The 23,428-nt window shown below is 42.6% G+C and overlaps 1 protein-coding gene across 1 annotated transcript in view; it reads left to right on the forward strand.

The window, feature by feature from the left end:
• LOC112120571 (zinc finger protein GLIS1) overlaps positions 1 to 23,428 on the forward strand; it is a 274,792-nt gene continuing 251,364 nt past the window's right edge. Inside the window, 2 exon segments of the mRNA XM_029911585.1 lie at positions 1 to 92; positions 94 to 533. Coding sequence (XP_029767445.1) covers positions 1 to 92; positions 94 to 533 — 532 coding nt within the window.

A 23,428-nucleotide genomic window follows, 5' to 3' on the forward strand; every position in this document is an offset into this window, starting at 1 on the left:
ATGACCCACTGGCTAGAATATATGAAGGTACCTGATGTTAGACCACAAGTTTATAGGGTGTTTTTACCTGTTGTTTCCACTGCTTTAAGAGTTAGAAGGTCAGCTTCCATGCCATTTGACATTCCTTGTGCTGTTTTATGTAGGAGATAAGCAAGGACCCTTCCAGCAGAGGGACACAAATATGCACTATGAGGTTGCAGAGTTTCAGAAACCCAGTACCAGTGCAGCCTTCTTTGAAGCGATTGATAAATGCCAAGTAGTGCCTATGAAGGAACTGCCACAAGTGACTTGTTCCAACACTGGTAAAGCTTTTTTGAATTCTCAGATGTCCTTTAAAATAACTGTCAACAACAGCAGCGACAATACAGAACCGCAGCAAAGTCCACATGAAATGTCAGTGCCGCTGTTAGATCTCATCCCCAAAAGACCAAGCATATTTGAGAGGCTTCCAATCCTTCAGCGGACACAGGAGTTCCGATGTCCTAAAAGCTCCAAAGAGTATTTCCAGCAGCAGAAACATCAAAGCGTGAAGGGTGAGTTATAAAATGCATGAATCAAACAAACAAACAAAACCCAACACAAATTCATCAATATCAACCTTTTTCTTTCTGGTCTTCAGGATATTTTCTGAAATGTTTCTATAACACTGCAAATTTTTTTTTTCTTTCCACCTTTTAAATGCAAGATAATGTAAACCAGACTAGTATCAGAGGGGTAGCCGTGTTAGTCTGAGTCTGTAAAAAGCAACAGAGGGTCCTGTGGCACCTTTAAGACTAACAGAAGTGAGGTTCATCTGAAGAAGTGAGGTTCTTACCCACGAAAGCTTATGCTCCCAATACTTCTGTTAGTCTTAAAGGTGCCACAGGACCCTCTGTAAACCAGACTTTGTCTGCAGATGGACTGCATAGAGTTCTTGATACGTTTCAAGAAAATCTTGAGACCAGCATCCTCTTTAATTTCCTTGAGCAGCCTCTCCTCAGTTTTGGAAAACACACAGGGGATGGTCATTTAAGCTGGGTCTGCTCACTGGGATGAACTGGGCTAGGTCGTCTTATTTCACACTGTTCTTGTGGCTTAAGGTAAATGCTTAGTTGTATTAAATGGTTTCACTGTAATTGTTTGAATTTGTATGTTAGACATTGAGAAGGTGTGATTAACATGTATGTAAGCAGTGAGTTCTCAGATCCAGGATTCCTGATGTCTGAGGGGGCTTGTATAAAATCAAATTATTTTTTGAGTTTAGAAATGCATCTTTTCATCCATCATTCTTAAAGAAGTTAATAACTAATGGCATTATATTTGGTTGGAAGTTGGTTATTTAAACCTGTCCACCTTCTGCTATTTGATTGTGTTAGCTTATCAAGGTTCAATTTTAAAATATTCCACTCTCTAGATAATCCCTAGAGATACATATCTGGTTTCTGAGAGAATACAAGCATCTCATCCATGTTATAATACCACATACCCGGACAGATGTGCATAGATTATTATAGAAAAGACTGCCTTTGCTCTAATGTTCACAAGGTGATTTCTCTTTGTATAAAAATCTACGGAAATGTCCTCTATCTAGCTGATGTAAGATACTTCCCACTAGGAATTGCATCCATTTCTTTCCTTTCTATTGAAAAGTAAAGTAGACTGTTCACACATGGACTAGAAATGTTGTCTTTTGTGAGCTTTTACGAAGGGTAATGGGGCTGGCCACTGTATTATTGTTCTGATTATAAATAACCTTTATGTTCTCTAGAGCTTCAGCATTCCCCTTCTGATTAAAGATTTTCCCAAGTTCAGCAAGGGTGAAATTTGTGTCTACTGCACACAGCCCAAATACATGGGATTTGCAACTTTGTTTGGGGATGGGGGGAGTGCACACACGGGGGAGTGCACAGAGCTCTAGCACAGCTATGCTGAAGTTCCCACTACAGGCTGTGGAAGGGACTGCATCCTGCCAGTTTCCCCCCCACCCCCGAATCCCCCCTGATGCCTGATTTGCCACTAGGCACACCTTTGCTGCTTTCTCAGATTGCCTAAAAGCCCACCCATTTGTTGTCCCACAGCAAGCTGGTGTGGAACTCGCTTCTGAGGGGCTCTCAATCCCCATATGGTTTCCCTACAACCCCCTATCCCCGCTTTGGAATAACAGAAGTTCCACTGTGTGTTGGCGTCCCTGCAGCAGAAAGAAGTGGGTCTGGGGAGAGGGACACACACTCATCTTAACTGATCACACTATCTTCCCTTTCCTCTCCAGTCATCACTGGAGTTTATTCCTGTTTGTAAAGCTTCCAGTGTCTCCATTTAGGGCCCAAGCCTACAGATGCCTAAGCATGTAAGTAACCTGTACTACCCACGTGAGCAAAATTATCCACATTTCGGATTGGGGTCTTTGCCATGTTCACCTGGTGCATAACGCTGGCATATTGGATTTTTCCAGGCTGAGTGGTTCAGCTATGCTGTTGGTTAAGACTTTTTAGCATAGACCAGAAGCTGGGGATAGGGGAAATGAAATGTTGTTGCGATAGATTCTCATTGTTCTGAAGTGTCCCTGACTCCAGTGAGCCTTAGAAGAGTATCTGTTTCTTCCGACAAACTACAGTGTGCATTCATTCATCTCAATCAAATGGAAACTGAAGCAACAGATTATAAATAGTCTTCATGTTCTCTAAAGCTGCAGCGTTGTCCTTCTGATTCAAGATGCGCAGCTTGTGAAGTGACAGCAACTGCACACACACAGTTGTGCATTTTTCAAGTTCTCTTGCTGTGAGCCTCACTCTCTTCCAGTAATAATATTGACATTTCTAAAGCACCCACCAGACACTCCATAAGCAGGGAGATTGCGGTGCTGCTACACCAACAATTGCCTGCTAATAACAAGAGCCACCTTATAAAATTAGATAGTAGAATAATCAAATAATATACTAAATTGCAATTAAAAAAAAAGCCAAATGATGGCAATCTGTAAGCATCCAGACTTTGCCAATAGCCCTGCAAATAGGCTAAAGGTTATAGGAAAAGACAGGTGTATGTGGACATAATGTAAGAAATAACCAAGAAATCAGAATGGGGGGGGGGGGACTTCAAATGTACCCTGCAAAGGTTTTCAAGGGAGGAACTGGTGACAGCTTGATTTCAGACCATCACACAAGGGGGTCTTCTGCACTTTAGTACTGCATGTGGAATAACTCCCTCTTCAGTCTGGGTTAGATTACAGAGTACGCCTCCTGGTTTAGGTTTATCCCTTTTTGAAGGGTGGGAGCAGGGGGGAAGGACCCTCTTAACGTGAGCGTAAACCATTTTTATAGTTGTCTGTAAACATTTTGCCAAATGTGGCTTTAATTTTTTTTGTTTAAAAAAGATACTGCCCCATTAACAAAAAGCACAGCTTTGAGGCAATTGCAATGAGAAGGAGCAGCCCGCTGTGGCAATGGGCTCTATGTCATTCCTCTGCTGTTGCGTGGTATTAAGTGTTGATGCTGCAAACACTTCCCAAACCTGAACAAGTAGTCTAATTGAACTCAGAGCAACTGGTCATGTGAGTAAAGTTACTCAGGTGTGTAAGTGTTTGCAGCCTGGGGCTGTCTATATTTCAGCAAAAATGCAGACTTTAAAAAAAAAAAAAAAAAGAGCTTAAAATTTGTTCCTTTCTGGCAATGATTTTTATTTTAAATGTGACATTTTGCCCAACCTCTCATTCGGTGTGATTGGCTGTACTACATGCTGAGCCCTCCTTGTTTTACCTCTGATCTCAGTGGATTGCAAGCTGTAGTATTTGCACCCAAACATTGTTCCCTTAGAGGCACTTGTGGTCCACTGGGCATAGAATAACTGTAATAAAAGGTATGACTTACTTTACAATATTTTCCCGGGGTTATGTGGTTTTGCTGTATTTCATTTACTTTAATGTTATAATATGTGATTTGCAGGGTAGCACGGGGCAAAATAATAACCAGTTACACAAAAAATAGTTGAGGTTCGGGTAGGGAAGGAAAATTGCGACAAAGTACATCAAAATCCTGTCCAATATGTCTTTAAAAAAAAACAGTTAAAGCAGTTTTGATCATTACAATGAAATGCTCTTTTTTGCAGATTCATGTGATACATTGGATTCATGAGTCATCTGTGTTAACTCATGTCCTGTCCTTTGTGCCGTTAGGGAAAATACTCCCAACTGCACGAACCTTTTCAGGAGCCACTTCAGACAGTTACTTACATTAAGAGACAATAAAGTAGTTTAGTCTTCAGTATTTGGTCACTTCCTTGATGAGGGTCATAATTATATGATTATTTACGCAGAGCCACAATTAACATAATGCTCTATACTAGCAAACTTGCACGTAAAAAAGAAAACAAGGGACCAGTACTTGTGATACCTTACTCGTGTAAGTAATCTGATGACTACCGTGGGGCTATCTTTCCTGGATAATTAAAGATTTGCAGGACTGGGACAAAAGGCATAAGGTGGTGCAATATAACTAACCCAGTTATTATACAATATATTAGATATACTGATTGTTCTTATTGGGCCTGATCCTGTAACCCTCCCTCAGATGAATGATCATCATTTACCCAAATAGTCCCATTGAAGAGAATGAGATTACTTGCATGATTAAGAATTACTCATCTGAGTTTGGTGGGTTGCAGTTTTGGTCCCATTTTGAATGACAATCTCCATATTTACTCAATTTCATATATAGTACACAGGGGTGTTCTTTATCACCTCATTCTGGTTCCCATACAAACCCAGCCCACTTCACATTTTGGGAGCATCGTAGTTTTGAATAATCTCTTACAATTAAATCTTATAGATGTTCTCTTTTTTGTTTTGTTTTGGGTTTTTTTATGTGAATAATGCATAATATAACATAACTCTTCTATTTTTTATTTTATTTTATTTTATTTTTCCCCTCCTTCCTGGAAAAAAGGGGAGAAACTGCAACTGAAATCACATTTGCTTTAGGTCATTTTAGTAAATCTTATCTTTTTTCTCAAATTAGCTAAAACTGTTATATGTTCCCAAAAGAGAAAATAAGTTTTCAGTTATTTTCTGCAGAAGGAAATTCCTTTGTGGTTTGTGTCTTGAGATTGGAAGTCACTGAATCGAATGTGCCCCTTTCATAGATTTCTAAATGCTATTGCACCGTTTAAAAAAAAAAAAAAGGTGGATCTAATTGCATCCAGTATTTAGGATTTCATTTTTTATCTAGGGATGCTTAATGAAACACAGAATAATTGGCAAATAAAAAACAAAAGAACTAACTACCAATATGTTACAAAAAGGCATACAGCATCTATAATGTAAAAGCATAGAGCTTTCTGGTTTAGAAATTAAATGAGCTGTTAGAAAGATGATAGTAGTAGATATCATTTTGCAATTATATATGATAATGAGATGTAATTATTTCAGTCAGAAAAAAATGAACCTGATAATTAAAATGATACATTTTATAACCTCTTGTGTTCTACTTGAAGGATGGATTTAAATGATTACTTTACTTTATTATGGCTTTAAAATTTTATATTGACACATGGAATGAAAACTAGATTTACAATGTATTCTGTTAAATGGGGTGAGAGGGAAATTATTGTATTTTATTGTAAACTAAAAGACAGTTAATTTAGGACTTCAATTCTGCAAGTACGAGTTACTTTACTCTTGTGAGTCATCCTATTGACCTAATACTCAAACTGTTCTAAATTACTCAATTCTTAAATAGATCTAAATGGCTGTTCCCATTTTAGGGTCCAATCCTGCAAACACCTGCACATGAGGTGTGTGCTGAATGGTTTTTAGTAGATTTAAAACCATGTTATAGAACTGTTGAAAGATGATGTTTGTAAAACTGCTGAACTTGGAAAGAAATATGCATGTAGATGTCTTTTTTGCAAGAATGCACAAGCTGATTTTATGCGTATTCAGTCATAAAGGGGCTCTGAATAAACTCTGACAGTTATTCCATAGGCTGTGAGAATACTTAAAACTATTAAATGTACCCCTCTTTGACAAATTCAAATGGGAAATAAAGTGTAAATGTTAAGAATGCAGGTAAATAACCATTGGAACAATTTACCCAGGGTTATGGTGAATTCTCTATCACTTAAAATTTTTAAATCAAGATTGGATGTTTTTGTAGAAGTTATGCAGTAGGAATTATTTTGGGAATGCTATGGCCTGTGTTATACAGGAGGTCAGGCTAGATGATCACAAAGGTGCCTTCTGGCCTTGGAAACTATGAATAGTAATTTTCTTCTACAGAAAGATTCTCTTCCTTAACAATGAGCAAAGATGTGCAGTAGGTTGCTATTTAATTGTATAGGGTGAAATCCTGGCTCCATTGAAGTCAATGGAAGGTTTGCTGTTGATTTTGATGGGGGTCAGTATTTCAGCCATAATAGTATTGTAGATATACCCTATGCTGTCAAGCGTGCTGAACAAGTATCAGCCCTTACATTAAATATGTCGGTAAACTTGGAAGTGAAATAATCAGGGGAATGTGTCTGTGGCAGATTTAGGATATTGTAGGTTAACTTCCATGTTTGATCAATATTACGATTACAAAATAAATATTGTAGAAATGTGAATATACCTCTGTTTTAGAGCTTTTTTGAAACACGCTTAAAGATGCTGACTGGGCAATTAGAGAGGGATTATGGATGCAAACTGCTGCGTTTCATACTCCAGGTTTCTATCAGTACATGTCAACAGACCAGAGAAGTCACGCAATCCGGCAATCGTTTCACAGTGTACGGTAACTCCTTTTAATATAGGGCTGGTTTGTTTACTTTATTTGTCAGCCTCAAAACTTTATTTCCCAGCACACTGATGCAACTTATAAATACAAAAAAAAAAAAAAAAAAAAGCTTGGATCAAAAGCAGGGGTGGTGTTTGTTAATTCTCATACAGTGTAATCTTACCCTAGAAATCTGAAAACAAGAGCAAAGATGTGTTTCTGAATATGACACAGCTGTTACCTCGTATCCCGAAAATCCTGAACATTGGAATGAAGTGGACAAAATGACTGGTTGAAGCACTAAAATGGCAGGAATAATTTTCAATGTGGCATGTTAAAATCAAAGACCATTTCATCTAAATTCAATTCCAATTCTACCTTTCAGTTTCAACTTTGAAGAATAGTTGCCAAGAATTTTTTTTTCCTCCACTGTACTTTAAGGCATTCAGTATGTGAAACCCCAGAGGGTATCTCCTGCTTTCTGTTTGCAGAATCCATGCTTCACTGGTAACCTGGCACAAGGATTTTTTTTCTTTACTATGGTTAATTTAGGTTTATGAAATGATTATTCATCACTGATGATTATTGGGAAAAGTGAGTTGCCAGAGCTGCTATAGGAAATAGACCCACATTCTGACTTTTAGCTTTTCAAATTCTGCCTTTTAGACGTTGGGAATTGCAAGAACTTACATATTCAGATCGTCAAAAGTGATGATCTAGTTGTCTGTCTCTCCTTTAGATCTTTGCATTTGTGTAAATATAATAATGTGAAGTATGTTTGGCCTTTTGTTTCACAGTGCTCGAATATTTTTTTGGTGCTTTACACAGTTAACTAATAAAAAGCATTGTAATAGAATAAATCTCATCGGCTTTGTCTTAAGGGTGAGCTAATGCAAAGCATTTCAAATAGCATTGGACTCTTGTATTCAAGATTTTTCTGGTGAAGGAGGAGGAACGATTTGTGGGTATGAGAATACATCAGTCTTTCTGGAATAAGGAGAAAGCAAATATATTTTTTTGTGTGGTGGTTTGCGTTTTTTGTGCACATTTAACCAGAGGAAAAAATCGTTCTAAGTAGACATAATCAAATACTGTAAAACACTTTTTAATACAGATCTCAATTGTTATTTTAAGCTTTTAAGGGGCTGGAGATTTAGTTTATTTTGGAACATTGCTGAACTGTATGAAATGTGTCTCTGGGGGACCAGGTATTTTTTAATACCTAGTAGAAGTTTGCATAACAGTAGATGATGTATTTAGCCTGCCTTCCAATGCTGTAAATAAATTACACATGCTGCTTTAGACAGAGAGCATCCAATGTGTAAATCAAAGGCTAATTTTTTTAAAATTAAGTAATATTTCGTAACTGAGATTTTTTTTTTTTAAGATAAGAGTTAGATTATATACGACAATACTCAAGCCAAGTAACTTCCCAGCACGACATGGAAGGCCTAAGGTTATTTTAAATATGTGCCAGTGATTCATTGCTTTTTGATAATTTGATGTGGTTAAGTAGCTTAAATACTGAAGTCAACAACCCCTGAGGCAAAGAAAGATAATACACTTAGAATTCTATCTTAAAAATGAAATTTGATAGCTTCCACTTTTTAAGCCTATCCAACTCTCAGTGCAGTAAAAGGAAAATAGCAGTAAATGTATTAATTTAATTATGTACTTTTTCTTATTTGCGTGTATAACATAACATGCACTTTAGATAAGAAACAAAATAGTTTGAAACAAAAGAAACAAAATGCTGTTAAATACTTCATGCTTAACACAACCCCAATTCCTTTATAATAAGTTTAAATATTAATTCTGTGGAATGTCAGATGCCTAAAGCTAGACATTAGTGATCTGCAGTTTCAAATATCTAGGAGTGGGTTTATGAAACAGGATATTTAACTGGGAGAGATGACTAGCACATTTCAGAGTTATCGGGACACAGACAACAGCGCAGGATTTTTTTTTTTGTTTTTTTTTAAAAAGTCATAAAATGAAGAAAATTGTTCTAGGTGCACAGGGCTTGAAGAGCTTAGATTTAATTATTAATGTGGAAGAATAGCAGTGATTTCTTATGCATTTAATTTCTAGATCTGCTTGTTTTGATTTCTTCTCCTGCCCCTCTCCAGAGCAGCTGGCTTTGATTTAACCTGAATCCCACACTGAGGGCAAATGATCAGTCACTCACTTACAATTACTGTATGTAGAGCTCTTCGCTGGAACATCTCCGAAGTGGAGTACTACATGAAAAAGAGCATCAAATGGGACTGGAATAATGTTTGAGGAAGGCAGCGCTCTGGTTCAAAAGGCCTCAGTTCACCACAAAACAGATCTCTCCACTTACCCTTCTTTGTGCAAATCCTACTCTTTCCCCATCTGTATCTGGCAAGGTGGGGTGGGGCACGGGGAATGTTTTCTGTGGATAAAAAAGAAATTGCCATTTTATTTCCTAGTGTTTTCCTGAAAGGATTTCCAGCATGGGATTTTCATAAACACTCAGGCCTGGTCTACACTACAGAGTTAGGTCAATGTAAACTTACATTGACCTAACTCTGTAAGCGTCTACACTAAAATGTAGCTCTCACTGGTGTAACTCACTCACTAAACTGATTTAATAACTCTACCTCCGCAAGAGGCTTAGCGCTTAGGTCCATGTAGTTAGGTTGACACAGTATCAGTGCAGACACTTCATTGCTTACATCGACTGTTACTGGCTTTCAGAAGCCGTCCTTCAATGCCTCACACTGACAGTTAAATTGGTGCAAGCACTCCTGGTGAGGATGCACACTGCCAACACAAGGAGCGTAGTGTGGGCATGCAAAAGCGATTTAGTTAGAGCGGCGGCTGTACGTCAACGTAATGCAGCACAGTATGGGGAGAGGCAGCACAGTATGGGGAGAAGGTGACCAGCCCTCTGTGGAGAAAGAAGTGGTTTGGGACTATTTAGAAAAACGGAACGAGCACAAGTCCATGGAGCCGGATGCGCTGCATCCGAGGGTGCTAAAGGAGTTGGCGGATGTGATTGCAGAGCCTTTGGCCATTATCTTTGAAAACTCATGGCGATCGGGGGAGGTCCCGGATGACTGGAAAAAGGCTAATGTAGTGCCCATCTTTAAAAAAGGGAAGAAGGAGGATCCGGGGAACTACAGGCCAGTCACCCTCATCTCAGTCCCTGGAAAAATCATGAAGCAGGTCCTCAAAGAATCAATTCTGAAGCACTTAGAGAAGAGGAAAATGATCAGGAACAGTCAGCATGGATTCACCAAGGGCAAGTCATGCCTGACTAACCTAATTGCCTTCTATGAGGAGATAACTGGGTCTGTGGATGAGGGGAAAGCAGTGGATGTGTTATTCCTTGACTTTAGCAAAGCTTTTGATACGGTCTCCCACAGTATTCTTGCCAGCAAGTTAAAGAAGTATGGGCTGGATGAATGGACTATAAGGTGGATAGAAAGCTGGCTAGATCGCCGGGCTCAATGGGTAGTGATCAATGGCTCCATGTCTAGTTGGCAGCCGGTTTCAAGCGGAGTGCCCCAAGGGTCAGTCCTGGGGTCGGTTTTGTTCAATATCTTCATTAATGATCTGGAGGATGGCGTGGACTGCACTTGCAGCAAGTTTGCAGATGACACTAAACTGGGAGGAGTGGTATAGGATACCACTGGAGGATAGGGATAGGATACAGAGGGACCTAGACAAATTAGAGGATTGGGCCAAAAGAAACCTGATGAGGTTCAACAAGGACAAGTGCAGAGTCCTGCACTTAGGACGGAAGAATCCCATTCACTGTTACAGACTAGGGACTGAGTGGCTAGGCAGCAGTTCTGCAGAAAAGGACGTAGGGGTTACGGTGGACGAGAATCTGGATATGAGTCAACAGTGTGCCCTTGTTGCCAAGAAGGCTAACGGCATTTTGGACTGTATAAGTAGGGGCATTGCCAGCAGATTGAGGGACGTGATCGTTCCCCTCTATTCGACATTGGTGAGGTCTCACCTGGAGTACTGTGTCCAGTTTTGGGCCCCACACTACAAGAAGGATGTGGAAAAATTGGAAAGAGTCCAGCGGAGGGCAACAAAAATGATTAGGGGGCTGGAGTACATGAGTTATGAGGAGAGGCTGAGGGAACTGGGATTATTTAGTCTGCAGAAGAGAAGAATGAAGGGGGATTTGATAGCTGCTTTCAACTACCTGAAAGGGGGTTCCAAAGAGGATGGATCTAGACAGTTCTCAGTGGTACCAGATGACAGAACAAGGAGTAATAGTCTCAAGATGCAGTGGGGGAGGTTTAGATTGGATATTAGGAAAAACTTTTTCACTAGGAGGGTGGTGAAGCACTGGAATGGGTTACCTAGGGAGGTGGTGGAATCTCCTTCCTTAGAGGTTTTTAAGGTCAGGCTTGACAAAGCCCTGGCTGGGATGATTTAGTTGGGATTAGGTCCTGCTTTGAGCAGAGGGTTGGACTAGATGACCTCCTGAGGTCCCTTCCAACCCTGATATTCTATGATTCTGTGAACTTAGGTCGACTTAATTTTGTAGCGTAGACTTGCCCTCCGTGTTGGCCTAACTGTTCCCACTGAAATCAAAGGCAATTTTACCATTGACTTCAATAGGAGCAGAGTTGGGCCAGCTCTGAGTGCTTGAAAATTCCTCCCATATTCTCTTGAGAAACAGAGAGCATAATATACGGCCCGGTCCTGCTCCTACGTCCACTTTAGTGGCAGCAGAAGCAGGCCTGTATTGGGACTCTGGGGTAAGGCAATCAGCAACTCCATGTTAAGCATTTTATTTCTTGGCTGGGCCTCACATGGTCCTCTCAGGCCTTTACCTCTGTGGATTGCATGCTGCTAGAAGAGCCTATGCACAATAAATTCAATCTGCAGTCAATACGTGGACCTAGTGAGACTCAGAGCTGGGGAAGAGTCAGTGAAGGGGGAGATGGGACAAGGGTCATGTCAGATGAAGTCAACGAGGCCAGAGTAAATAGATACCATAGTAGAGGAGGATTAAGGGGGCCTGGGTTCTATCCCAGCCTCTGTCACTGAGTTGCTGGGGGACCTTGGGCAAGTCTATGTACACCCATCCCAGTTTCTCCATCCATAAGATGGGGATAATGGCACTTGCTCTCCTTTGTAGAGTGGTGTGAGATCTAGATGAAAAATGCTAAGTGAGTGCAAAGGGTTACCTACTATCATTATCCAAAATGTTTCCAGGAAGGTGAGAGCTCCTGGTCAGACACCCCGCTTGTGCTTCCTGGTACCATCCATCCAGCTCACTGCAGGAAGGAAACTGAGGGGTAAAGGACATTCCTCACGTCTAGTTCAATGCCCAGTAGTTCAAGTTGTTAGAAATGGAGTTATAAAGAATTATTTCAAAGTGGATTTAAAATGGCTGGAACTGGCCAGTGGAGTATTCTTCTTGTGCAGGGGAATTCTGCCCTCAGAGAAAGTTGGCAGCGTTGACTCCACTCCACCATCCCCTGTGTCCTCTCCCCCTTCTCCTAAAGGGTCAGGGGAGATCCACCACACCTCAGCTCCGCTGGTGTAAGGTTCCCGAAGGACCATATGCATGTGGTGTAATTCAGAGCATGCCTCTGCAGCTCTGACGTGCACTGAAGCTGGACAGTTTGGGATGAGAGAGCTGCTATCAGCTCCCTGATGACCCCATCACTTAATCTGAGCAAGGTTTGAATGCAGCTGAGAATCTGTTCTACTTGTTTCCTAAAGAAAACACAGCACTAATCATCTCTTTACCTAGATTCTTATACAATCTCGATTGCTGTAGTGTCAGTCTTCAGACTTGATCTACATTTAGTCAACAACTCAGAGGGACTGATTCCATTTTTCCTGACTTTGGTGTAAATCTGGAGTAATTCCATTGATTTTCAGTGCAGTTACTCCAGATTTACATCAGAAGTCAGTGAAATTACAGTCATGTAAATGATCAAGCCCAGAGGATCTAATCTGCAAAAGTTCTTTTTGTAAGTATAGAATGAAATTAGCAAATGATTGAACTGAGCAAATGATTTGCAGCATATAATTTATCTGAGAATATTACCTTTTATTTTCCTTCTGCAAACTGTCAACAAGCAGCCCGTGGTTTTGTCTTAAAAGTGAGTTACTTGAAAATAATTGCTGAATGATTTCCTGGCCTATGGAGCTGTTGTAGAGCAAATTCTGAAATTCAGGTTATGTTGGTTGGTTTTGATTGAACACATTAATCACATGATTCTTCCTCTCTTTAGTGCATGCTATCACGGAGCTCTTAGACTGAGGTTACTTGTGTGAGATTGCTAGTTCAGAAATCATTCTTTCTGGATATTTACTTAAAACGTGCTGTTTCCACAAATATTTTTACTAGTGTCTATTTTCGCTAGATGAGTCAGAGAAAGCAAACATAAAGGGGCACAAACCTGGAAAGCCGATGCAACGCTATTCATGAACAGTGTTTTGAAATATTAACTCAGCTCTAAAATAAGACTAAAGATGTAGCCACAAGCATTGTAATCCCAGCACTCCGAAGGCTCAGCGATGCCTCTCTGCAGATTAAGAGCCTTACTTTGGGAAAGTCAAGCTAAGAAAGTCTTGGGAATGTATTAGAACAGGATTTTGCAGACATTTGCATATAAGGAAATGTGACCTGCTGCTTCACTGTAACCCAGCATGACTTTCTCAGGATGGGAGTAAGGTGCTTTAGGGATCTTTACTTCCTGGAGGTGGGGAGTTTTAATTTTTATAGCGGAGTTCTGTACCAACTGCTGGGGGACCCACAAACCAAGAACACGAGTAGTTCAGCCATCACTGGAAATGATAAAGGTGATTTTATATATGGTGTAGAGGCTTCACAGTAGGCAGATTGTGCCGAGATGTCAGGGAGACAGCTTCACAGTCTAAATAATACGAGACTCAAGAGAAAACTTGCCATGAAAAATAACTCCCAGTTTATAATCAGCTTCGATTCAGGGAAAACTGAATCATGGTACCAACTACCAGTGCTTACTTTGTGCCTGGGCTGAGCCCCGGCACCTCTAGTCTTGGCACTGCATAGCCCCAGCACCTCGGGCTTGCCACGTCCGTCATGAATGTAAAAAATTGCTAGAGCCCCAGCACCTCTTTCCTAACAAATTAAGCACTGCCAACTACCATCAAAGAAAACAACAAGAGAGGTTAGATGAGACCTCTACCGTTTGGAGCAACCTACAAATGCAGTCTTAGCTTGTTGGGTAAACTAGTTGTACTTTAAATTTAGATACTAGAAGGACTGTCATGTGATCCACCAAAGTGTTTCAGGCTCTGCAGCTCAAAGAAATACTATGTACATTGAGTAGCCACAAATTCTTCTGATGCACTATCCCTCTGCTGCTATCAATCTAGGCTTCCTACGCACCCATCACCGTGGAGCATGACAATGGATTTTCTATGCTGGTGTTGGGTATTTTAGTAAATGAGTCAGATTTCCAGTGCCTTCTATCTTCTCCCTGCTGGCTCCCCCTAAAGAAACTCTTTCCCCTTTGCCTTCTTCCTGCCACTCCCTTTCTCTGGTCTGCTACCTCATCGTATTATGAGGGGGCCCTCAAAACCCTTCAGTATCCCAGTCTCCTACTATCTGACTCGCTTAACAAATGTCAGCGGCACCTCTTTCTCCCTCTTAACTGCAGTGTGTGCACAAGGACATTGGAGGACATGACTATATCTGTTTGTCAAGAAAACTCTGAGAAGGTCCACAATAGAAAATAGACAGACAAAAGTGACAGGGAAGTAGGAGTGGGAGAGCCAGCGATGAACAGCTGGGCATGGGGATTATTGATCTTATGTACAAAACAGTTGGGAGCTGTTTTATGCGTTCTGAAGACAAGCCTTTGTTAACCCAGGATTGCCTCTTGAGGATAGAAAATGCCAGCCATTGTTCTGAAGAAGGCAACAGCCTCACTGATATTTAATTAGGCTAGGATTGGAATTATTATTCTTTCTCAGAGCATTCTGTCTTCCAAATATTAAGAAAAACTGGCAGCACAGAAGCCCTCTAGCACCACTGCCCTGTGTGACTTATTCATGTCTCTGAGCTCCTAGATGAAACACAGACAGCCCCTGGTGATGGTAAATCACACAGAAGCTTTGCATCAACGAAACCACTGAAGAAGGTTTTTCAGCAGAATAGTCAAGATTTAACAAGGCAGCTATTTGCCAATGTGTAGAAGAATCGAAAGGATGATGTGAGCAGCACTTAAACCGCAATAAGAAGGAAGGAATCTAAAAACAGATCAAGCAATGTATGATTTAGAAAAGGAAATGAATGTGTGCATGGGTGCAGGCAGTATAGAAAGCAGTTCATGAGTGATGAAACCAAGTGTGAATTGCTTTAGTAATATGCTACATCGAGAGAATTAGGGTGATTCAGAAAAGGTGGATGGTAGAAGCTATATGCATTCAGCAATGTCACCAACACTCTCTTTTGGGACCTCATGTTGTCCGGAGACCACCATCAGCTAGTCCCACCAGAAGGTGCATACACCGCTGCTGCAGTAGAGCTTCGGCAAACACAGCACCTCAGAATTCCCCATCCTGTCTCTCTCAAGGAGAAGCAGCACTGCTATCTAAGGCCATTTCTTGCAACTTTTCATGAGGCTTCCCCTGTGTGGCAAAGTACCTCCTTCTCCTCGGCAGGCTCAGTCCTTTTTAGCCTTGGAGACCCAGGCCTGGGCAAAGCAAAACCCTGTAGGTAGCACAGGGGCTGGCTATTCCTTCCCTCAGTCAGCTCCCTGTGTTTGTTTGTCTTCCCCTCTGGGGACAGAGTGCGGCCTTCCTTGCTGGAAGGGTTCAGAGCCTTGCTGCTCCTAACTTACTGGCAGCTTCCCTGGTTCTCTCACTCTCTCCCCCACCCCCACGCCGGGGAGGGTTTAAAAAGGTCCCAAGCAGTTGGAGACAGCTGAACCTAATTAGTTCCCTAGTAACCCCTTGCCCAGCTGAACCTTATTTCCCCATGGTTCTCTCTCCTCAGTGGCTTGGGAGAGGCCTTTTTAACCCCCTGGGACTGATTACTACCCCTCTTTGTAGCTGTTTGTCCTGGGTTTGCCACACCTGGTATAGGAGACTGTGCCATGGCCATTCCTATATCAACTTCTCTGGGACTGCCCAAACACCAGCACTCTGCAACAGCTCTTCATTTACTTTCTACAAGCTCTTATAACTTCCCACCACATCTCACAGCTCTTTTCTCGCCGTCTTGTTGTTCGGGGCCTTTTCCCACAGTCACTGTGCAAGAGGCTCTTTTCTGAGGTGAGTTACAGCTCTTCCATGTCTCACAGCTGTCTTCATTACAGTGAGCCATACCCTGTATTCCGTATTCAGGCAAAACTTCAGTGAAATTCTGTCAGCAAAGAGTTAATGGATGGAAATGGAATCCGTGCCAATCAACATTGTGCCATGCAGAATAGGTCTAATCATACAGAACTGATATAGTTTTTTAACAAGATCACAGGAGTGGTAGATAAGGATAACTGTGCTGATATGTTATATTTGGACATCTGTAAGGTATTTGGCTTAGTGCCACATGACTTTCTGGCATTATACAAAATCAATATGGCACATATTGAGTGGATTAAAAGCTGGCTAATGAATAAATATCAAGACCTAGATGTTAATGGGGAATTATCAAGCAGCTGTGGTGTTTCTTGTGGGATTCTGCAGTGATCAGTTCTTGGCCCAACGCCATTCAGTATTTTTATCAATGACATGGAAGAAAGTAGAAAATCATAGCTGATAAAGTTTGCATGTGACCCCACAGTTAGTGGGATGGTAAATAATAATGAGAAAAGACCACTGATACAATGTGATCTGGATCACTTGGTTAGCTGGGAGCAGTCAAACAATGTGCATGGTCTTTAATTAGGAGGGAGAATGCGGGCCATACTTGTTGGATGGGAGACTGTGTTCTGGAAAGCAGCAACTCCGAAAAGGACTCGAGGATCATTGTAGATAACCAGCTGACCATGAGTTCCCAGTATGATGCTGTGGAGGAAAGGATTACCATGATACTTGGATGTATTAATGGGAATAAGGAGATGATGATAGTTCTGTTTGCAGCACTGCTGAGACTTCTGCTGGAATACTGTGTCCGGGTCTGGTGTTGGAGAAGGTTCTGAGGAGAGCTACAAGAACAATTTGTGGTCAAATAAACCTGCCTTACAATGAGAGATTCAAGGAGCTAATTTGTAGAAAAGGTTAAGAGGCAGTTTAATCACTGTCTGGAAGTGTGTATCCAGGAAGAAGATATCTGATACCTGAGGGCTTTCATTTATCAAAGGCATAACTAGATCCAATAGCTGGAAAATGAAGCGCGCAAAGTCCAAACTGGAAACGAGACACATTTTTACTGTAAAGGAACTAACCACTGGCACAGATTACCAAAGGATGTGGTAAATTCTCCATCATTTACAGACTTTAAATAAAGATTGGATGTCTTTCTGAAAGATGTGATCTAGTTCAACCATAAATTATTGTGTTCCTTGCAGGAATCGCTAGGTGAAATGCTGTGTTAGGCAGGAGGCCAGACTAGGTGGTCATAATGTTCCCTTCTGGATTATCTAGGACAGGGGTCGGCAACATTCGGCACGCAGCTCGCCAGGGTAAGCACCCTAGCGGGCCGGGCCAGTTTATTTACCTGCTGACGTGGCAGGTTTGGCCGATCGCTGCCCCCACTGGCCGCGGTTCGCCGTCCTGGGCCAATGGGGGCGGTGGGAAGCCGCAGCCAGCACATCCCTCGGCCTGCGCCGCTTCCCTCCGCCCCCATTGGCCCGGGATGGCGAACCGCGGCAAGTGGGGGCCGCGATCGGCCGAACCTGCCGCGTCAGCAGGTAAATAAACTGGCTCGGCTTGCTAGGGTGCTTACCCTGGCGAGCTGCGTGCCGAAAGTTGCCGACCCCGATCTAGGATGTAAGTGTTGCAGGATTTGACCAATTAAGATGCCCCAGCTTCAGTAACGCAGCTAGCGGTTAGGCGGTCTATTACAGGAGTGGGTGGGCGAGGTTTGTGGCCTGCAGTGTGCAGGAGGTCAGACTAGATGATCACGATGGTCCCTTCTTACCTTAAAGTCTATGAGTCTATGACTCTGGAGTTGAACTGACTTCTCGGGTTTCAGAGAACTAGATAAAGTGTTCTCCCAGAACTGGATGAACTGTTCTAAAGAAACTCATAGTTACTTTCATTTTGCAGAGCAAGCAGTCTTGTAAGAGGGATCATCTCATGGGTCCTTCCCCTCTACTTTCTCTGGCCAAACTCACTTCTGAAGTCAAAGGGGCTCTGCACATATTCAGGACTTTGCCCTTGTGAATCCGGTTGCAGATTCAGGGTCTAATTTTCGACATGAGTTGATGAGTGATGGTGACAAAGTGTAAGGATGGGCTCGGGAAGGTGGGGTTTCAGCACTAACATCACACCGTTGCTCAGTATAGGAATGTGTGCATCTTGACGATTCTGTTAGAATAATTACAAATTAATTACTATTTTGCTACATGAATGTTTCTAACAATTACTTGTAACCTGCCCTCCAAGGCGCCTTCTTTTATGGGTGACTAAGCCTCCGTGCTGGTTTCTTGCTGGGCCTCTCTCTTATGCAGACGCCACCAGGAATCCCTACCAGCATCAGATTTTGTGCAATAGTTTTGTGATGTGGCCCACTGTCCACCAGAGACTGAGCTGAGACCAATTAAAACCTCATGCTGGTGTTGAAGCATGGACATATTGGAGAAAGACACAGTTTTATCCTCTCATTGCCCCCCTTACCAGAATATCGATACTTTTCATCTGTCTCTTCCCTTTCTTTGCTTTCAGAAACTAACACACAAGCCCTTCTTCCCAGCCCAGAGATGGTGACATACTAACACAGTTATTACAGCAAACGTGGCCCTTTCTCTGGTATGATGTTTTCTTTCTGTGGGGAGACTGAAATACTAACTCACAAATAATATCTTTAGAAGTCTTATTAGTCACACATTTTTAAGACATTCCAAAATCATACCACACTCCTTCTGAGCTTGTCTGTTGCTACCAATGATTCAAAGTTTGAAAACTCTCCTTTAGGTTTGATTTACATTTTGGTCCTAGGCACTTGTTATTCCTGGCACATGCAAATTCAGTTTCATTAAAGAAAAATCTGTTTTACAGCCATGCGGCTCAGATCTGCTGCGCTTCTAATAATTGATGGCTGGTTTCCTTATTTCCTGCATTGTAGAAAAATAAGGACCTTGTTAGGCCCAAATAAGCCTGTATAAAGTCACAGTGTGAAACAGTGGATTGAGGGTGTGCGGAACAGCCGTGGGCAGACTTTACAACATCAAGCCGCAGTCGATGAAGGCAGCCAAGGGAACTGACTGACACAAATTCAACTCAAATTTGGGTGAGCTCTTTAGCTCCCTGGTCTTAGATTTATATCAGTGACACCTTTTCTTCCTGCCGGTGCCTAGGCCAGGCACAGATCTGTTTCTGTCCATGTACTTAGCTGCTCTGAGTGCTCTGCGGTGTGGCCGTTGTGGCCCCCCCCCCTTGCTGTTATGCTACCGAACGTTTATATTTACTGTGTCTGCTTTCTTGCTCCAACAGGCCAAGTGTACGCTTGGAATAAAGGGCCTGCCATTGGGAGTGCTATAGACTGAGAGTAAATACTTTCAGAATATCTACAAGTGGACAAGTTAATATCAATCTGAACTGTCATCACAGGGTTTTTTGGGTGGTATCAGTGATTTATATTTTTGTGCTGGGCAAATGGCTGGCCTTTGATGCCTGCCAAATGAGTCTTTGAGATGTGCAACTCGGTTTGCAAACTGGGGTCTGCCTTTCATGTCAGAATCTGTGCCTGTATTTTTATAAGGTCGCCAGTGAAATCTGATAATACCCACATTCATTGAAAACAATCCATCATTTTCAGTGAGTTGTAATGATGTTCAGGTAGGTCGCATCAGAAGGGGCAGCCCATCAGATGCCCACGGCCCCATCATCAGCACCACTCAACAGGCCTTCTGATGTAGGTAATTCTGGGTTAGAGAGCTACTAGGTTCAAAAAATAATTAAAACAGCAGCATCATAAAGAAGGTTGGTTCTGAATATTTTGCCCATTTGGCCAGAACCTTCGTTGAACTGCATTTCTTTTAGACAAAGTAACTGAGTGAATTTAAAGACTTGATTCTCAGCAGTGCTAAGCAGTTGAAGTCAGCGGGAACTACAGCGCCTCGGAAAGTCAGGCCTTTAAATTCTCTCAACTGAATCCTTTGGCATTTAATGGTACGTAGTTCAGGCTTTTTCTGATCCTCCTTTTATGGCACACAATGCACGTCAACCTGTGGAACTTCTTCACACAATGCACAGTCAACCTGTGGAACTCTTTGCCAGAGGATATGAAGGTCAAGACTATAACAGGGTTCAAAAAAGAACTAGATAAATTCATGGAAGCTAGGTCCATCAGTGGCTATTAGCCAGGATGGACAGGGATGGTGTCCCTAGCTTCTGTTTGCCAGAAGCTGGAAATGAGTGACAGGGGATGGATCACTTGATGATTACCTGTTCTGTTCATTCCCTCTGGGGCACTTGGCACTGGCCACTGTCGGAAAACAGAATACTGGGCTAGATGGACCTTTGGTCTGACCCAGTATGGCTGTTCTTATGGCATTGTGTGTGTGCGTGTTGCAATGTTATTTAATTCCTTCCACCCTGAGCTGCAGCATACAATGAAACTCCTTTCCAGGCAGACTGTTGCCTTGAACACTACGCCAGGTCATAATCCTGCCCCACCAAGGAGTCAGGACCTCTCGGAGTAAAGTTAGGACTGGGGTGGGGGAGCTGCCCAAAGAAAATGCACCACGTTTATTAATTCTACAGTTTCAAGGCCTAAAACTCTCACACACTCTAGGGACTTCCCTAGAGGGGGAACAAAAATGACCTACTCTCTCTGAAAATCCAGCAAAACTGGGAGGTTTTGTCAGTTTCCCTAGCTTTCCCACAGCTTTAGTAGCAGAGCTCCATTGGCTCCATTCCAGCTGATAGCAGCAGAGTCAGCATAGGATGCAGTAGATAGAGGGTCTAGGGGTCTTAGAAATACTATAGCTCTATAGTCATGCAGTAGTGATGAGTGGGCCAGAAAAGCATCTTAAACTCTTGAAGCTAGAAAGTGAAGTGTGATATTTACAGGGTCTAGCTGCAGCTGTGATTACCAATCACAGTTGTTAGAAGTGATTTCCCCCTCCATACAGCAGGACTATGGTGCTGGTCTTTAGCGAGGTTTGGTCTGTGGCGTCTGAGCATGGAGCTAGGAACTCTGGAATTCTCCCTGAAACGGACCCTCTGCATGGCATTGGTCAGCTAGTGACCTCTTGACTACAGTTTTCTCACTATATAAAATGTGGGTAATAATACCTGCCTTGTGGGGGGATGAAGTGAAGTATAGCATCTAAGCATTATTGTGGAAGACATTAGGCTGTGGAAATTGAGTTAATCTGCCTCACTGAGCGACCCCGATGCTAGCATAGTGACAGTGGGGGGATCTCCAGGTCAGGAGAGCCTATGGCACTGTTGCTTCCTTTTGGCATTGTTGGCCCCAGAGGCGGGCCCAGCACTGAAGATGCATGATACCCTAGGGAGGAGTTTTGTAAAGCATGTGGCAGTAGTGAGGGAGAGGACACTCGCTGAGGGACACTGGGTAGCTCTTCTTCCCCCCCCACCCCGGGAGTGTCCGGCACTCATTGGCCAGCTGCGGGGGGGAGGGGGAGTGGGGTACTGATTGATCATCAGTCCCTAGCTCCCTGGATTTAACCTGCAGTGGGGGCCATGTGGAGACCTTCAGGTCCGTTCCAGCATCCCTACTCTACCCACCCAAACTAGGGATGGGAACCCAGCCTGACAGATGCTGCGGGTCTAGCCGATAGCCTGTTTGGGGGCCAGGAAGGAATTTTTTCTTCCATGGGCCAATTGGCGGAAGACCAGGGAGTTTTTTTTTTTTTTTTGCCTTCCTCGCAGCACCTTCAAGCCACAATGGGTTAAGTAGGAATATGCAGCCCTTGTAGGAACACGCTCACAAGGGGATGAGTGAAAAGAGAGCGCTACACCCATAGGCACATGGGGACATCATGGGTGCATGTGGCACATCCTTGCCCAAGTTGGTGGCTGGAGCCGTAGGGTGGAATTGGTGTGATTGGGGTGGGGAGAGGGAGTGTTGGGAACCTTTGGGTGGGGAAAGGGGAGTAGGAATTGGAGAAAGTGGCACCCCCTAGACACCATGCACTTCTGCCAGGAATATGCAAGACCTCACTATCTATACAAGGAGGTGAAAGAGGATATAGAGGAAATATCAGAGAAATATTTGTTTAAGGGGGAAAAGTAAAAGCATTTTATTTTCTTTGCAAAACTTAACCCATTCGAAGTGGTTTCCCCCCCGCCATCCGCTTCAATATTTATTAATCAGAATAACACCTTGTATTTCTACAGCATCTCTGTCAATGTGAAGAATCCTAAAGCACTTTATATACTATAGGTTTGATGCTTCAACACCTGTCCAGAGATGCTGAGCAGTTCTCAACTGCTGGTGACGTCAGTGGGAGCTGGGGACCTTGCAGGATTGAGCCCCGGGTGCCAAACTCTGAAAGGCAGATGGTGCCAGAGGGCATCGGCAGCATGCGGCCCAGCGAGGTGGGAGAGGGTATCCTCAGTCAGTACAAACTCCTGATCTTATCTTTGAAAAGTAGACAGGATTTTGAGAGCCTGATGCTAAGCCTCTAAAATCACTGTCTGTCTTTCCATTTACTTCAGTGGGCTTGGGATCAAGCCTTTAGTTTTCGTGGGCCCTGAACCAAGACCCCAGATCCAAACACTCCTGAACTCTGGAGAAGTTTGACTCTGGAATGAACTTCGTAATTTGATTTGCTGTAGCTTTTGAGGTCTTGCCCCCAAAATCCTGCACAATAAACAGAAAAGCACACAGCTTATATACGTGGGAAGGAGGAGGGGCTGGGCTGGCTTGCTGGAATTCAGAGCTGTGCTGGCAGAGTCTCCATATGCCAACCTAGGATGACCAGACAGCAAGTGTGAAAAATCAGGATGGGGGTGGGGAGATAATAGAAGACTATATAAGAAAAAGACCCAAAAATCGGGACTGTCCCTATAAAATCAGGATATCTGGTCACCCTATGCCAACCTGATGCTCAGATTCACTAACCTATTTAGTGGCAGTGCTGGATACTAAAATGCAGAGACCTCTTGCCTGGTATTGGGACTTGTTAGCAGTCAGCAGCAGCAATTCCAGCCAGTTCACAAGTCAAGGTGGTTAATTCCCCCCCCCCCCTTTTAATAACCGAACATAACGGCTTCTTTGGGTTATGAGGGGTTTTATAGCAGAGCTCCATGGTGGAGGAAACTGGTTTTCATTGTGCAGTTCCTGATATCAGTTTCAACCCAGGAACAGTGATGTTATTTAACAGGTGCCTTAAAGGCATAGTGCTTATTTAATCACCATCTACATATCTATATTATGTAAATTGGAATTGCTTAGGTACGCAATTAATTGTGAACATTTTAAACATTTTTGAAGGCATAAGACAATACCTAAGTTCCCATTTTAAGACTATCCAGGTCAAAGGACACACATGTTTTTATTTTCTTATTTGAGGTATAATGTGTTCAAGGCAGATTTATGGCACAACCTTTGTTTATTGACTTGTACTTTTCCA

The sequence above is a fragment of the Terrapene carolina genome, unplaced genomic scaffold (genome assembly GCF_002925995.2).
Source record: "Terrapene carolina triunguis isolate 2854851 unplaced genomic scaffold, T_m_triunguis-2.0 Scaffold102, whole genome shotgun sequence".
NCBI classification, from domain to species: Eukaryota; Metazoa; Chordata; order Testudines; family Emydidae; genus Terrapene; species Terrapene triunguis.